The sequence below is a fragment of the Bufo bufo genome, chromosome 1 (genome assembly GCF_905171765.1).
Source record: "Bufo bufo chromosome 1, aBufBuf1.1, whole genome shotgun sequence".
NCBI lineage: Eukaryota > Metazoa > Chordata > Amphibia > Anura > Bufonidae > Bufo > Bufo bufo.
The window spans coordinates 679502499-679520586 of NC_053389.1; the positions used below are offsets into that span (position 1 = coordinate 679502499).

Genomic DNA, 18088 nt, shown 5'->3' on the forward strand with positions numbered 1-18088 from the left:
ACATACTGATAGGGAACTTAGATTGTGAGCTCCATTGGGAACGGATGGATGCTAATATGTCTGTAAAGCGCTGCGGAATGTAGTAGCGCTATATAAGTGCATAAAATAAATAAATATAATAATAAGTGACCATCCTGGAGGGTCTGGAGTGCATTTACACCAGAAGATTATCTGACCCAATTTCTGTCCAATTAAACCAATAGCTGGTGTGTATAACAAAAGATTTGTTTGTGTAAACGACCATCTGACCAATGATTGGTCCGAAAATCTGTCAGATAATATGTTGGTGTAATACAGCCCTTATGCACTGACTCTCAGTTTAAAAATGTATACTGCACAGTATGGGGTGATTTATCATGAAGGCAGTTGTGCAGAAATCTGCGTTGCCTTAATTTTGCACCAAATTAATCAAATGTCATACGATATTTGATAAATATGTGCATCTTTAAAGGACATCTATTAGCAGATTTGTACCTATGAAACTGGCTGACCCGTTGCATTTGCTCTTGCCATCTGACGGCATCTGTGTTGGTCTCATGTTCAAATATGCCCGCAGTGCTGACCCGCAGTGCTGATCTGCCGCTTCTTTACACAGTTATCAGGAAAGAGCATTCGTACAAATGTTTGGTCCTGATAATCGCCCCAATATTTGGCCTGTGTAAAGTCTTAAAGATCACCTGTCTCCACAAAATGCAGGGCAATCTGCAGGCAGCATGATATAGAGCAGACTGAGCTGAGCAGATTGATATATAGTTTTATGGGAAAAGATTCAATAAAACTTGATACATTTAAATCTCTGCTGTTTCTGACTTCAGCTGTACACAGGTAAGTGTGTACACAGAAATACCTGTCAGTCACTGATTGCTGTACACAGGGAGATGTTATCAGTGATTGATAGTATTCTCTGTGTAAGTGTGTATACAGAGATAGCTGTCAGTCACTGCTGTACACAGGGAGGTGTTATCAGTGATTGATAGTATTCTCTGTGTAAGTGTGTATACAGAGATAGCTGTCAGTCACTGATAGCCATACACAGGGGAGGTGATATCAGTGATTGATAGCATTCTCTGTGTAAGTGTATATACATAGATAGATGTCAGTCACTGATAGCTGTACACGGGGGAGGTGTTATCAGTGATAGCATTCTCTGTGTGAGTGTATATACATAGATAGATGTCAGTCACTGATAGCTGTACACAGGGGAGGTGTTATCAGTGATTAATAGCATTCTCTGTGTAAGTGTATATACATAGATAGCTGTCAGTCACTGATAGTTGTACATGGGGAAGGTGTTATCAGGGATTGATAGCATTCTCTGTGTAAGTGTGTATACATAGATAGCTGTCAGTCACTGATAGTTGTACATGGGGAAGGTGTTATCAGTGATTGATAGCATTCTCTGTGTAGGTGTGTATACATAGATAGCTGTCAGTCACTGATAGCTGTACACAGGGGAGGTGTTATCAGTGATTAATAGCATTCTCTGTGTAAGTGTGTATACATAGATAGCTGTCAGTCACTGATAGTTGTACATGGGGAAGGTGTTATCAGGGATTGATAGCATTCTCTGTGTAAGTGTGTATACATAGATAGCTGTCAGTCACTGATAGTTGTACTTGGGGAAGGTGTTATCAGTTATTGATAGCATTCTCTGTGTAGGTGTATATACGTTACTGATAGTTGTACACAGGGAGGTGTTATCTAGGATTGAAAGTATTCTCTGTGTACGTGTGTATACAGAAATAGGTCAGTCACTTATTGATGTACACAGGGATGGTCTTAAGTATTAAAACAGCAGAGATTTAAATGTATAAATGATAAGTTTTACTGAATATTTTCCCATAAAACTGTATATCAATCTGCTCTGCTCCTTCTGCTCTATAACATGATGCCTGCAGATTGCATTGCATTTTGTGGTGACAGATACTCCTTAAATAAGGACACATCTGTAGTTTAGGAAATTGCATCCCAAACAGTTCCTTAACCCTTTCCTGACTGCCACTGTACATAAAGTGGGGTATTTAAGGGCTATGGACACCTTTTGGAGGCAATTTTTTTTATCATTACATTGTACTAATTTTGAGCTAAAAAAAAACAACACATTTTTTTCAAGTTGGTCTTTATTAAAAATCTGAGCCCCTTTCTCTGTACAGCCTTGATAGTCTGTAGTACCAGGCTCTGTTTTTACTGTGTTCCGTCAGGCAGCTCAGCTGATGGCTCCTGATCTCTGATCTCTAACCTTATAAACACTCATTATACACAGCTCAATTCTTATCTTACTGTTAACATACCCTGAGACATAATACCACCGATGTAGTGACACAAGTTTCACCCCTCAAGGCTTCATCAGGAGGTGATACTAAATAGAAAGAATGGGGTATATATACCAGAGAGGAAAAGACACAAAGTCAAATCACCTGATCAAACACTGTAAGTGGCGCGAATCCGCCATGATGTCCTGATCCATCGTTCAACGCCTCCCCGCCACCAACTACGCATGCGAACCTACGCGGTGACGTCAACGGAGCACAACCCAATGGAGCAGAACAGCGCATGCGTCGGATCGTGTCAGTGCGCCCACGTGATTCCCATCTTAAAGGGAACACCATAATCCCTAATGAGGAGGTGGTATAACAATACTAACAAAGGGAGATCCTACCGATCATGATTGTTTATCTAATCTGCATAACTTACAGTAGTATTTCATATATAATTATTATTATTTCATGTGCAAAATACCTTAAATAAAACCCTAATGCCATGATCATGATTAATATATAATAAAATAGACAATCATATATCTTACTAAATAATCGATACATCATATCACTATACCAATCATGATTATATACCTAATCTATACAACATATATTATTGATACATACTCAATTATTATATAAAATACCATAACTAAAACTCTAATACCGGATCATAAGTAATTTATAGAGACAATAAATAAACTATGATGAGCCACATTATATATTAAAAGTGTCACACATCATTGTATAATAATTAAATAAAATCTAAAAATTCATAAGTGCTAAATTATGTACATAGTGCTAGACAATTCATAGTGCTGACATATACATAATGTATACATCCCATAAATAATAACGTGAAAAAAACATTTCATAGAAAAATAGCTGTGTAATTTATATAAATAATAACAAAAAGAACGTACTAAAATATATGTAAGATGGAACCGATGCAGTCGACACACAGGAGTCTCTGGGGAAAAAAACGGGGCCCCGGTTGATGAAGTGCATCGCCCATAAAATAAAAAAAAGGTGAATAACCCTATTAAATACCAAAGTGCAACATATGCACTACAAGTACAAGTATATTAATTAGTGACACAGAAAAAAATATAAAGTTAAATAGATCATAATTATTTGCTGATATGTTGTCCGCATGTCATCCCTCGTTTTCTTGCTTCTGATTTTATTCTTCAATTCTATTCCATTGCTGTTTGACTACACGTTCTCCACCCTCTCTAGATATCAAAAAAACGAAATCAATAGATAAAACCAACAGTTAAAAAACAATTATAGACCCCAAATTTTAAATTCATGCATATTTACAAAAAGGATTTGAAGCTATTAGATTCATTAAGCCCCATTGGGGACATTGTGTCCTACAATACAATCCACTTAGTTTCCTTACATACAGTCAGGTCCATAAATATTGGGATATCGACACAATTCTAACATTTTTGGCTCTATACACCACCACAATGGATTTGAAATGAAACGAACAAGATGTGCTTTAACTGCAGACTGTCAGCTTTAATTTGAGGGTATTTACATCAAAATCAGGTGAACGGTGTAGGAATTACAACAGTTTGCATATGTGCCTCACACTTGTTAAGGGACCAAAAGTAATGGGACAATTGGCTTCTCAGCTGTTCCATGGCCAGGTGTGTGTTATTCCCTAATTATCCCAATTACAATGAGCAGATAAAAGGTCCAGAGTTCATTTCAAGTGTGCTATTTGCATTTGGAATCTGTTGCTGTCAACTCTCAAGATGAGATCAAAAAAGCTGTCACTAGAATTGTGTCAATGTCCCAATATTTATGGACCTGACTGTAGCAGAGCCCGTTTGACCTCCCCACCCCTTGACCCCAGTCTCTCTATTCCTCTTGCTTTCAAAACTCTTGAGTTGCAAGCGTGATACTCACGAAAGTGACGAGGGACAGATTGCAACCCCTCACATCGTATCCAACAACCTCCAACGCAGCTTGAATTTTGTTCACATGTTCCAAAATGCGCACTTTTAGGGCCCTTGTGGTCATCCCAATATATATTAAATTGCAGGGGCAGGTGATCATGTAAATAACTGCTTCAGTATTGCAAGTGATATTGTGTACAATTTTATATTCCTTCTCCCCAGAAGAGTCCCAAAAAGTGGTGTAACGGATCATAAATGTACAGGTCGCACACATTCCACATAAAGAGCCCCCATTTTGGGCCCTTACTTCCAAATAGCCCTTTTGGTATGTATGCTACATAATGACTATTTGTCAAAACATCATGCAGATTTTTCCATCATTTCCATGTAATCTGTGGATATGGTGGTAAAAATGAGGCGAAATGTTGGTAGTACCGCCCAGTGTTTCCTCAAGATATTCTGGATGGTACGCCATTCGTTATTAAATGGAGTAATAAATCTTACCGCTGAATCTTTGATCCCCTTCTTTCTTTGATTCACCAACAATGTGTCGCGGATGACTTTTTTGCTCTCTCATATCAATCCTTTATTGTTTTAAATTGATAGCCTCTTTCCAAGAAGCGTCCTGTTAAGTGGGAAGATTGTCGTTCAAAGTTTTCATCTTCGGAGCAGATCCGTCACATTCTCAAAAATTGTCCAACCAGGATTGCTTGAATAACCTTCGGATAGTGGGAGGAGGTCGCATGTAAAAAAACAGTTGATAGCCATCATTTTCCTATAGACATCAGTGGGAATAATCCCATCAGATCTCCTTTTGATCATAATATCTAAAAATTCCACCTCTATTGGGCTATATTTCCAAGTTAACTTGATGTTGAATTCGTTCTTATTGAGGTCACTCGAGAAGTTCTCCAACTGGAGTACGGGGCTTTGCCAAATAAAAAACACGTTGTCTATGTACCTAGACCAGAGGAGCACAGCATCATATCCAGAAGTATTTTGAACAATTTCTCTCTCCCACAGCCCCAGGAACAAATTAGCATATGAGGGCGCACAAGACGCCCCCATTGCAGTTCCCTGGAGCTGTAGGAAGAGACTATCTTTAAACAAAAAAATAATTTTTTAACGTATATTCCAATAATGTTAAAATTAATTCCATTAAAGCATTATCTATGTCAGTCATTGACAGAAAAAATCTTGATGCTCTTACTCCCATGTCGTGGCGTATAGACGTATACAAGAATTCGACGTCGCAAGTAACTAAATACATCCCCTCTTCCAGATGAATCCCATTTAAGCGCCTCAACATGTCCGTTGTATCTTTGACAAAAGAAGGGAGAGTCTCCACTCATTTTTTCAAAAACAAATCCATAAACTTCCAAAATGTTCACACAAAGCCCACCAATCCCCGAGACAATGGGATGTCCAGGAGGATTGGTGGTGTCCTTGTGAACCTTGGGAAGGAGGTACAATGTGGGTATTTTGAGGAAATCTACTGTCAAGCCTTCCATCAGTTTTCGACTGATTATATTTAAATCAGCACTCTCTTGTAACATCAAATCTAGTTCTCTTTTAAATCGATCCGTGGGATCCCTATCCAATCTCTTGTAACAAAATGTATTATTCAATTGTCTAAAGGCTTCTTTCTCGCACATCTGCACCGGCCAAACCACAACGTTGCCCCCCTTATCTGCTGGCTTTATAACTACTTCTTTTAAATTCTTCTATTCACCCAGTGCTTGCTTCTGCAGTTAAATTGTCACCTTTCCATGAAGGGACTAGTTTAATTAGGCGTATTTCAGGCGCAGATGGGCTGGGCTGACAGGGCTGGGCCGGAAAAATGTCATCACACCTGGCCCTGTCGATCAAAGTGCAGAGGGCGCGGCAGTTTCAGAGAGAGCAGAGCCTCTAGGTGTAATGGCAACGCCCCTGTTGCATCTAGAGGCTCATTTGCATATATAAAAAAATATATATAATCTCAGCAATGCAGGCACATATGAACATGAGACCAACACAGATGTCTTGAGCTACCAATGTAACCGGTCAGCCAGTTTCATAGGTACAAATCTTCTGACAGATAGCCTTTAAAAGTTTCTGATTAACTTAGTCAAAGTAAGAAATTGTTCCTCAATTTTAAATACATTTTTTTTTTCTAAGAAAAATGGTTTTACCATTTAATCAATTTTCACTTTCAGGATGACAGCCGGTTGACCCAGGAAACATTGCCAGAGAAGACAATAATTAAATTAGGTACATCTCCAAGGTATGGTGCTGCAGACAGCCTGTATAAACTAGTCCAACATATACAGTATTTACTACAGCAATATATATAATGTATCTGACAAAATGTTTTTTTATTGTATTGGGATAATTTGTAGCAATTGTAGACAGATATTTAAGCACCATTAAATAATACATTAGTCAGGACAGATATTTCAGATGCTTGTGACTCATAAGACATTTAAACTCCTTCCTGGCATCTTACATTCGCGGCACGCTGGTGCCACTGTTCAGTCATATTGACTTATATCTTCGCTTTTATGTTATAGATATCTAGTCATCTTTAACCCATTAGAGCAGAATCGCTTGTGCGTGGTCTCTGTTTTGGTGAACACACCTCATGTACGTGTACTCACAGAAGAAGGACAGCCAATGGCCGTTCAACTTAGTCCAGTATGGCAGTCATTGACCGACATGAACCCTGATATTTTCCAGGTCAGGAAGACTTTTGGTAATGGAGTTCAAGCTATGTGTTTCTATTATACGCTGTATCAGCTCATTCTTTCATTGTCTGCTTATAGATAATAATGAAAAGTATAAAAATAGGTGGAAGCAGAAGAACGTTTATATCATATACAGTTAAACAGACTATTGCTGACTGCTGGGCTTGTGCTTCTACTTAGCAGTCAGTCTGAAGAAGCAGGGCTGGGAAAGACGATGCAATGCACATTAGTGTATTGTCAGCCAAACCTGCAGAGAATGGCGGGTTTGACCGACAGTCTAATGTGTGCAGAGGGCTCTCGACTCTCTCCCCCGATGATGTTGGAGTAGAGAAGGATCGGGTGAAATGAATATTTTCGCTCCAACATTTTGTTCTTCCAGGAGATTAGCTGCCTCCGAGCTGTCTGGCAGCCACTTTCTCCTCCCTCCCCTTTAAATACACATGAACTTTAAGCGGAGCCAAACATGTCTGTGTATGAGGGAGTCTGGAGACATAGCAGTCAGCCAAAATATCGTTTGGCCGACAGCTACTAGGTGTGTATGGGAGGCTATTACTCTATCTGTAGACAATGCAGTTAAAGTTGACTCACTAATATTAGTTGCACATTAATGCATCATAGATAAATTAAGTCAGAAAATATAATTTTTAATCTAAGCATGTACGGATAATGCTGTGATCAACCATACACACAAAAAAGACCTAATGAATTTACTATGAAGTTTATTTATGGACATAAAATTGTGCAGAAATGAACACTTTCAATGCTTAAATCTTCTATTTAACAGACTTACAGGGTTTTCCCTATGTAAGCCAATAGCCCACAAAATAAAAAAAATATGGCTTTTGGAAAATGAGACATAAAATGATTTTTTTTTTCAAAAATGCTTTTATTGTGTAAAACCGAAATAAAATAAGAAAAATAGGCATTATAGGTATCGCCGCATCCGTAACAACCTGCTCTATAAAAATATCTCATGACCTACCCATAAAAAAATAATAAATAAAAACTGTGCCATAAAAGCCATTTTTTGTCACCTTACATCAAAAAAAGCGTAATGCCAAGTGATCAAAAAGTCCAATATAGAGCAAATATAGTACCAATCAAACCTTTACCTCATCCCGCAAAATATGACCCCTACATAAGCCAATCACCCTAAAAAAACTAAAAATTATGGCTTTCAGAAAATGGAGACACAAAACATGATTTATTTGTAAAAAAAATGCTTTATGATGTAATCTGAAAAAAAAAAAAGGTATTGCCACGGCCATAACAACCTGCTCTATAAAAATAGCACATGATCTAACCTGTCAGGTAAACATAATAAAAAAACTGAAAATAAAAACTGCCAGAACCATTTTATGGTTACCTTGCCTCACAAAAAGCATAAAATCGATCAAACATCATATGTATCACAAAATAGTGCCATTAAAACTGTCACCTTATCATGTAGTTTCCAAAATGGGGTCACTTTTTAGGAGTTTCTACTGTAGGGGTGCATCGGTGGTTTCAAATGTGACATAGTGCCTAAAATCCAGTCCAGCAAAATCTACTCTCCAAAAACCATATGGCGCTCCCTTCGTTCTGAGCCCTGCTGTGCACCCATACAGGGGTTTATGACCACATATGGGGTGTTTCTGTAAACTTCAGAATCAGGGTAACAGATATGGAGTTTAGTTTGGCTGTTAAACCTTGCTGTGTTACAGGAATGGAAAATCTGCCAAAAATGTGACATTTAGAAATTTCATCTCCATTTTCCTTAAATTCTTGTGAACAATTAAAGGGTTAACAAAGTTTGTAAAAATCAGTTTTGAATAACTTGAGGGGTGTCATTTCTAAAATTGGGTCATTTATGGGTGGTTTCTATTATGTAAGCCCCAAAAAGTGACTTCATAACTTAAATCCTTAAAGTGGGTTTTGGAAATTTTGTTAAAAAATTTAAGAATTGCTTCAAAAATTCTAAGCATTCTGATGTCTTTAAAAAATAAAATGACATTTACAAAATGATGCAAACATAAAGTAGACATATGGGAAGTGTAAAGTAATAACTATTTTGTTAGGTATAACTATCTGCCTTAAAAGCAGAGAAATCCAATTTTTGAAAATGAGAAATTTACGATGTTTTTATAAATAAAGGTGGTTTATATTGACTCAAATTTACCGCTAACATGAAGTACAATGTGTCACAAGAAAGCAATCTCAGAATGGCTTGGATAAGTAAAAGCGTTCCAAAGTTATTACCACATAAAGTAACACGTCAGATTTCAAAAAATCTGACTGGTCACAAAGGTGCAAAATGGCTCGGTCATTAATGTCCCTCTTATGAATTTAGCACTTGGTTTGACAGAACCTGCATCTGCTTAGGCTGCTTTCACACCTGCAGCTGGGTGGTCCGGCCAGCAGGTCCAGCAGACAATGCCGAGAATCAGCCGGACAAAACATGCTGCGTGGAAAAAATTCTGCGTGCATGTCTGCGGTGTGTTCAGCTGATTCTTGTCATATTTTATGGGCAGCGGCCAGATCTCTACTGGGCCCCATTATAGTAAATAGGGTCTAGCGGGAAGACGGTGGTATCCAACCTGCCAGAGTTTTACTCTGCTGCAGATGTGAAACAAACCTTAAAGGGAATGGATCACCTAGATTTTTTACTAATGAAAATCAGATATTATAACATATTCTGTATATAGTCTGTTTTCTGGTATTAGAGTTGTTTTTTATTGTAGAAGGGGGGTAGCCAGAGATATGGTTTACAGCAACCTCATGGTCATAGGAGACTGGTGTCTGGAGGTTTATAGGGGAGAGTATTTTAGGCATGCTCTGTGACCTGTGCAGGGGGAGTAGGTGAGCTGCGTCCATCACCTGCCGTCAATGGCGGATCCTCTGTTATCTGCCTTCAGTGAGATGGAAAACCAAATATACTACCAAAATGTTTTAAAAATCTGTTTAACAAAACAAAAAAATATTTAACAATAGATCATTTTCTGACAATATTCCCTTTAAGAGTCTGTTGGGCCCATGCAAGTTATTTAAAATACCCTGTAAGTCTTCAGTTAGAGAGAGAAATGTAGTTTAATGCAGAATTGAAGCAATTATGGTCGCAAAACAAAGCTTAAAGGGAGTCTGTCACCTCCATATGGCCATATACAGTGCTTACATGGCTCTGTAGCAAACCTATACAGGATTGTAACGGTACCTTTGATCTTTTCTTTAGACTTGCACAAGCAGGAAAAACTAAGTTTAATTCATATGCAAATGAGCACTCGCAAGTGCCCAGGGGCGGCGTTCTGTGTGTAGGTGCCCAGGCTGCCCTGCCTTCTTTTCACTTTACTCCTCGCCAGTCTCTGCCTTTGCCCGCCCTCCAAGTCTCTTGCCTCATCGATAGGGCAAAGGCAGAGACTGTCGAGGAGTAAAGTGAAGAGAAAGCTTAGCAGACTAGGCACGTACACACTGAACGCCGCCCCTGGGCACTTGCCAGTGCTCATTTGCATATGAATTAAACTTCATTTTCCTGCTTGTGCAAGTCTAAAGAAAAGAACAAAGGTATCGTTACAATCCTGTATAGGTGTGCTACAGAGCCATGTAAGCACTGTATATGGCCATATGGAGGTGACAGACTCCCTTTAATGTAACTGTGGTTATTCTGATTATGCCATAGATTGCCACAAGTAGGATATGTTGTATAAAGACACGTTTGACCAGTTAAAGTTGGGCCATTATGTCACTAGGTCTGGGTCAGAAGGATCTTGTTCTCATTTTCTCAATAGTTCTGTTTGGTCTGTTCCACTGTGACAGGTGTCCTTCACAGCCCGGTTACCAGCTCTTGGACTGAGCATCTTCCAGCTTTACATGTCATTTGATGCACACACTACCCTTAAATCCAATGTCCGTGTGTATTTACACGGAAGGGACCTGAACATAAAGAAACAGGAGACATTCCCGGTCAAGCTCTTGGATACGAGCACAGATGATTTTTATGTGGAGAATCAGTACATGCAAGTGTGGTTTTCTGGTGTCACAGGTCTGCTAAAGGTGAGTAAATGGGCACCGCACCTCTGATGGTCAGCCCTTTCTATCATGTTCCATCAGATGCCATATTACAGATACAGTAGATTCTTCCCTAGAAGCATTGATCCTAGGGTAGAATACCTCTTTATTATGGTGCCTTATGGAAACACGGACATATGCCCTGTGAGAGAGAGCCTTAAATCTTGACCGTTTGGGGGTATAAATCCTGCTTTAATCTCTGAACAGCCGGCCTCTTTTTTTTTTTTATTGGCAGGGAGTGTGGGTCCACAGTCTGCAGTGACATCTTTTGGCATTGGTGCCATAGATGCGATCAGTGATGGTCAGTTCGCAGTGTTCGCCAGCAAACACATGCGGGCTGCCATCTTTAGTAAGGTAGACTCACCCGTCCGGCGATGCACAGGTAAGCCCTTACATGTGCCTGTGCCGGGAGCCGGTCTGAAATCAAACGCAGTCACAGGGAGCAGGCAGTTCCGAGAACAGCTCCTGGGGGCCTTCATCGGGCTGTTCTCGGAACTGCCTGCTCCCGGTGACTGTGTTTGATTTCAGACCGGCTCCCGACACAGGTAAGAGCTTACTAATGTATTGTGATTGTCCATTTTGCTTACTGGCTGGATTCATTTTTCCATCACATTATACGCTGTTCATATCCAGGGGTTACGACCACCCTGCAATCCATAAGTGGCGGCTGCTCCTGCAGACTATGGGATAAAGCACTTTGGTGGCCAGGACCATAGGAGCGCTCTTAGGCCAGCACCTTTTCCTATAGTATGCAAGCACTACCACTGCTGCTGGATTGCAGGGTGGTCGTAACCCCTGTATACAAGCAGTGTATAATGTGATGGAAAAATGAATCAACCCCTTTCTAAGAACAAGCTTGGGTTCCTAGAGCAGGCTCCTGTTGGGGGAAGCTCCAACCCCAGCTATTAACCCACCGATTGCCGTGTTCTCTGCTGGAGGTATGATCAGAGTGTATTGTCCCCTATATAGCTCTGCAAAACAAAACAAAAGCCATTATTTAGTATAAAATACATTTTATTGTGCACACATTGAATAAAAACTGAGCTTATAACTTAGGTATCCAAAGGACCGTGATAACCTAAAGAATACATTTATCAGATTATTTAGTGTAAATAGTGTAAAAATAACAAAAAAAATTGCAAAAATTGCTTTTTTTTCTATATTAGTGCAGCAAAATAGCAAAATTAAAAAAAAAATACTGCCAGTCATTAACGCTCTTTGTGACCTGGTCTTTTATTGGTTAACTTCACAGGAATGGGAGCTGAGCTACAGTAACCTTGCACAGCCACTGCACTTTGAACGGAGCAGAAGCACAGCTCGGTTGAGAGTCGTAGTTGTGACGCTAGAGGCTGCAGTTTATAGGTGGCCGTGTCTTGTGTCAGACCCACACTGATCAGATATCGATGACCTGTCCCGAGGATAGGCCATTAATATTAGGAGTCTGGAAAGCCCCTTTAATATATACATATATATATATGTCACCATAATACTATATAGATAGGAAGACATACACTATCAGAAGAAGAAACCATTTAGGTTGGCGCTACCTCTGAGTCACCCGGAGTCAGTGAATTAATGGGCACCAGAGGTTCAGGTGCTCAGTGGTAGGTAAATCAAAGAAATGTCCATGTAAATAGAAGAATCCACGGCATTTACTGCAATCTCTTAATCCCTTTTGTTGCATTCCACAAAGTGCAGAAGACATCAGGAACATGCAACGGGCCGGTTAGGCGCGCCCAGGGGATCCCTTTAAGATGTTGTCAGAGTTTTTGTTGTGACACCAGTTGCATTTCAGCAAGGAGGGACTAAGTCCCCCTATGTAGAAGGTGATAGAAGAATGCCAGAGTGGTATGAGGGTGGCCTAAAATGTCCCTCTAGGTGCGGCTGTACACATGTCACGGACTCTGTCTTATCTTGATCTGTATCTTTGTCTTTACTCAAGGGATCTTTACTCCTGACTCTGGAGGCACTCAGCTCAGGCCTCAGGGCCTAACAGAGCAGACAGGCTCTGCTGGCTGGCACACAGCCTTCCCCTTACAGGGGGTAAGCTAGACTAACTTCTGCAGGCTCACCCAACAGGGACGAGGGCCTGCTCCTTCCCCAAGGAGGGTATCCTCTAGACTGCCTTTCACTAGCTAAACTCCTCCCTCTCTAGAGAGGGTTAGAATGGAAAGACAAGTTCCTTTCTATGTAAACTAGCTCTGCCATTGTTGCCGCCATCTGCTGTTAAACCAGGCACATTACATGTACATAACATTTACATAGGAAAGCAATGCACATTTATAAAAGACCTGCAATAATTACGTATGATGACATTACATTAACCATAGGAATCTGTGATAGGGCAAAAAGAGTGGTAATGCCCCCTAGCGGGGCGTTACAAACATCAGCATAGCCGAGATGGCAAACAACTGGCCAGCTGCCATCTTTGCTATGCTGATGTTCCCGATGCCTTTTAAGGAATGCAGCGAAAGGGATTAAGACATACACTATCACAAGCACCAGTAGTTATTGTGATGGCATCATTTTTTCTATGAGAAAAGGGATGGCACATGTTGTTACACAGACATTATTTGACCTGTTGGTAAACTCGTGTGTGTTTCGGTGACCATAAATGCATAGGGTTATATCCTTCTGTGCAGCCCAGTTGTCTGTTCAGGCTAATGCAATGGATCATGTATAGACAGGACTATGTACAGGATGGTTATTTTAAAATGAATTGCTTATCTACAATCGATATAAATCTATAGCTTTTCATAAAAATAGAAGACTGTACACAGTGATATCGGTGGATACTGTGTTATCTGATATTTGAATGGTTTGCAATGCACAGATCAGAACTCTGCATTTTAGATCACGTAGATATCGGGATTCTTGTAATTATTTATTGCTCATTGCAGGGTATTAAACGAGCCGGAGAGGAGCAGGAACAGAAAATCAGCATGGAATTTCTTATCTATGGAACTCGCACATCCAAGGACAAAAGTGGCGCTTATCTCTTTCTACCCGATGGAGATGCCAAGGTAAAGAGCTCATCATAGTAGTACTAGTCACATTCACGTATCCTGGTTGTATGATGTGCCACATTACCCATGAAATAACAATTTTGGACCATCTTTTTTTTGTGTTGTGTCAGGTTCTTACTGTTCCTTAGCCAAGTTCACTGACTTTTTATATCAGAGTTCCTTGAGGGGCTGTGATCATACACTGTGCTGCTTATTAAAATCGCAGAGTTAGGTTAGTGAGAGCAGAGACATAGCATGGATGTCTGGGTCACACAATCCTCAGGTTGAAAACCAATAGGCTTTGTGGTTGTGCATCTCTGCTGAATGATCTTCTAATTTAATTTTTAACCAAATTAAAGTTGAACTTTAATTTGGGCATACATCTGCTTAGAGGTTCATTCAGGGGAGAGACAACACTTCTGATGCATTTATCACAGAATGGATTTCTGCACCTGCAATATCATGTGAGACATAAAGGCTGCTATATACTGTGAAGGCAAGCTGTGCAAAATGTTTGATGAAACCCTGCTACAAAAAATGTTTATTAGCCCAATAAACATTTACATCAATAATAAGAAAATTACTCATAGAAACATAGAATGTGTCGGCAGATAAGAACCATTTGGCCCATCTAGTCTGCCCAATATACTGAATACTATGAATAGCCCCTGGCCCTATCTTATATGAAGGATGGCCTTATGCCTATCCCATGCATGCTTAAACTCCTTCACTGTATTTGCAGCTACCACTTCTGCAGGAAGGATATTCCATGCATCCACTACTCTCTCAGTAAAGTAATACTTCCTGATATTACTTTTAAACCTTTGCCCCTCTAATTTAAAACTATGTCCTCTTGCAGCAGTTTTTCTTCTTTTAAATATTCTCTCCTCTTTTACCTTGTTGATTCCCTTTATGTATTTAAAAGTTTCTATCATATCCCCTCTGTCTCGCCTTTCTTCCAAGCTATACATGTTAAGGTCCTTTAATCTTTCCTGGTAAGTTTTATCCTGCAATCCATGTACCAGTTTAGTAGCTCTTCTCTGAACTCTCTCCAAAGTATCAATATCCTTCTGGAGATATGGTCTCCAGTACTGAGCACAATACTCCAAATGAGGTCTCACTAGTGCTCTGTAGAGCGGCATGAGCACCTCCCTCTTTCTACTGGTAATTCCTCTCCCTCTACACCCAAGCATTCTGCTAGCATTTCCTGCTGCTCTATGACATTGTCTGCCTACCTTTAAGTCTTCTGAAATAATGACCCCTAAATCCCTTTCCTCAGATACTGAGGTTAGGACTGTATCACTGATTTTATATTCTGCTCTTGGGTTTTTACGCCCCAGGTGCATTATCTTGCACTTATCAACATTAAATTTTAGTTGCCAGATTTTTGACCATTCCTCTAGTTTTCCTAAATCCTTTTACATTTGGTGTATCCCTCCAGGAACATCAACCCTGTTACAAATTTTTGTGTCATCAGCAAAAAGACACACCTTACCATCGAGGCCTTCTGCAATTTCGCTGATAAAGATATTAAACAATATGGGTCTCAGAACAGATCCCTGAGGTACCCCACTGGTAACAAGACCTTGGTCTGAATATACTCCATTGACTACAACCCTCTGTTGCCTGTCCCTCAGCCACTGCCTAATCCATTCAACAATATGGGAGTCCAAGCCCAAAGACTGCAATTTATTGATAAGCCTTCTATGTGGGACAGTATCAAAAGCCTTACTAAAGTCTAGATAAGTGATGTCTACTGCACCTCCTCCATCTATTATTTTAGTCACCCAATCAAAAAAATCAATAAGATTAGTTTGACATGATCTCCCTGAAGTAAACCCATGCTGTTTTTCATCTTTCAATCAATGGGATTTTAGATGTTCCACAATCCTTTCCTTAAGTATGGTTTCCATTAATTTCCCCACTATTGATGTCAGGCTTACAGGCCTATAGTTGCCCGATTCCTCCCTACTACCTTTCTTGTGCATGGGCACAACATTTGCTAATTTCCAATCTTCTGGGACGACTCCTGTTGCCAGTGATTGGTTAAATAAATCTGTTAATGGTTTTGCTAGTTCACCGCTGAGCTTTTTTAATAGCTTTGGGTGTATCCCATCAGGCCCCTGTGACTTATTTGTATTAATTTTAGACAGCTGACTTAGAACCTTTTCCTCTGTAAAGACACATGCATCAAAAGATTCATTAGTCTTCTTTCCTAACTGAGGTCCTTTTCTTTCATTTTCCTTTGTAAAAACTGAACAGAAGTATTCATTGAGGCAGTCAGCTAGTTCTTTATCTTCTTCCATATACCTTCCTTCTTTTGTTTTTAATTTGGTAATTCCTTGTTTTAGTTTCCTTTTTTCATTTATGTATCTGAAGAATGCCTTATCGCCATTTTTCCCTGACTGAGCTAATTTTTCTTCTGCCTGTGCTTTAGAAGCTCTTATAACTTGTTTGGCCTCTCTCTGCCTAATCTTATAAATTTGCCTGTCATCCTCGTTTTTTGTTTTTTGTTATAATTTTTAAATGCTATCTTTTTGTTTTTAATGATTTTGGCCACTTCTGATGAGTACCACAGTGGTCTCTTCCTTTTTTTGCTTTTACTGACAAGCCTTATGCAATTTTCTGTTGCCTTCAATAGTGCCACTTTTAAGTAGTCCCATTTCTCCTGGACTCCAATGAAACTGTTCCAATCTGATAGGGGCTTGTATACCACTAATCTAATTTTAGAAAAGTCAGTTTTTCTAAAATCTAAAACTTTTGTTTTTGTGTGGTGTGACTCAGTCACTGTACTTATAGTAAACCACACTGACTGGTGATCACTAGATCCCAAGCTTTCCCCTACAGTAATATCATATACCAAATTCCCATTTGTGAATACTAAATCTAAAATGGCCTCCTTCCGGGTTGGCTCCTCAACTACTTGCTGTAGAGATAATCCCAGTAGGGAATTTTGAATATCTGTACTCCTTGCAGAACTAGCTATTTTGGTTTTCCAGTTTACATCAGGAAGATTGAAGTCTCCCATAATGATAACTTCCCCCTTCAATGTCATTTTAGCTATTTCCTCAACTAGTAGATCATCTAATTCTTTGACTTGGCTAGGTGGTCTATATATCACACCTACACGAGTTACCTTATGATTATCAAGCTGCAAGGTAACCCAAACTGACTCTAAATTGTTCTCGCTAACTTGTATCAAATTAGATTTTATGCTATCTTTCACATACAGGGCCACCCCTCCCCCTTATTGCCTTCTCTGTCTTTCCTGTATAGAGAGAACCCTGGTATTGTTATATCCCAGTCATTACTCCCCTTGAACCACGTCCCAGTAACAGCCACTACATCTATATTCTCAGATGCCATTATAGCCTCAAGTTCATTGATCTTTTGTAGCATTTGTAGACAAGAATCTGAGCTTTTCATTTCTTAACCTTTGTGCTACTGGCATCTTCTGCCATTGTTCCGAGGGGCAGTTGGACTGCTGGATTATCACTCTTTTGCCCCCCTTTCCTAGTTTAAATGCTCCTTAGCAAATACTTGGAACTGTTCACCGAGGACATTCGTTCCCTTGAGAGAAAGATGCAAACCATCTTTCTTGTACAGTTCTTTTTCATTCCAACAAGAGCTAACATGAGACACAAAGCCAAACTCTTGGTTCATACACCATTCACCAAGCCATACATTGAATCCCTTAATGCGCATCTTCCTGTCATGCTGAAGGTTATACACAGGCAAAACTGCAGAGAATGAAACAGTTTATGCAACCTCCCGTATATCCTTTCCAAGTGTGTGAAAAGCTTCTTTCACCTTTGAAACCTCATTGCAAGCCAGATCGTTTGTCCCAAGATGGACAATAACATCCACTTCCCTTTCCTGCTTTGCTTGCCTAACAATATTAAGGATCCGTCGTCTATCCCTGCTAGCGGTAGCACCAGGGAGACTCTGAAGGTGTCCATAGCATTTAAATCATGCATGTCTTCAAACTGTCTGCCGTTAACGTAAAGCAGAACATTGTGGCGCAGTTCCTACTATATCTAGCACTTCCCCTCCCTAAGTGCTCTCCTTTCACTCTAACAGCACTGTGGGAGTTTAAAGGGGTTGTCCCATTAAGACAACTTATCCCCTATCCACAGGGAATGGGGATAAGT

The 18088-nt window shown here is 39.8% G+C and overlaps 1 protein-coding gene across 2 annotated transcripts in view; it reads left to right on the forward strand.

Annotated features, from left to right (window-relative positions):
- Positions 1-18088, forward strand: part of MAN2A2 (mannosidase alpha class 2A member 2) — a 189543-nt gene that overhangs the window by 151615 nt on the left and 19840 nt on the right. For both annotated transcript variants that reach the window (XM_040414113.1, XM_040414114.1), the window contains exons 13-16: positions 6364-6431; positions 6718-6883; positions 10681-10917; positions 13833-13955. In XM_040414113.1, coding sequence (XP_040270047.1) covers positions 6364-6431; positions 6718-6883; positions 10681-10917; positions 13833-13955 — 594 coding nt within the window. The remainder of the gene's footprint in view (positions 1-6363; positions 6432-6717; positions 6884-10680; positions 10918-13832; positions 13956-18088) is intronic.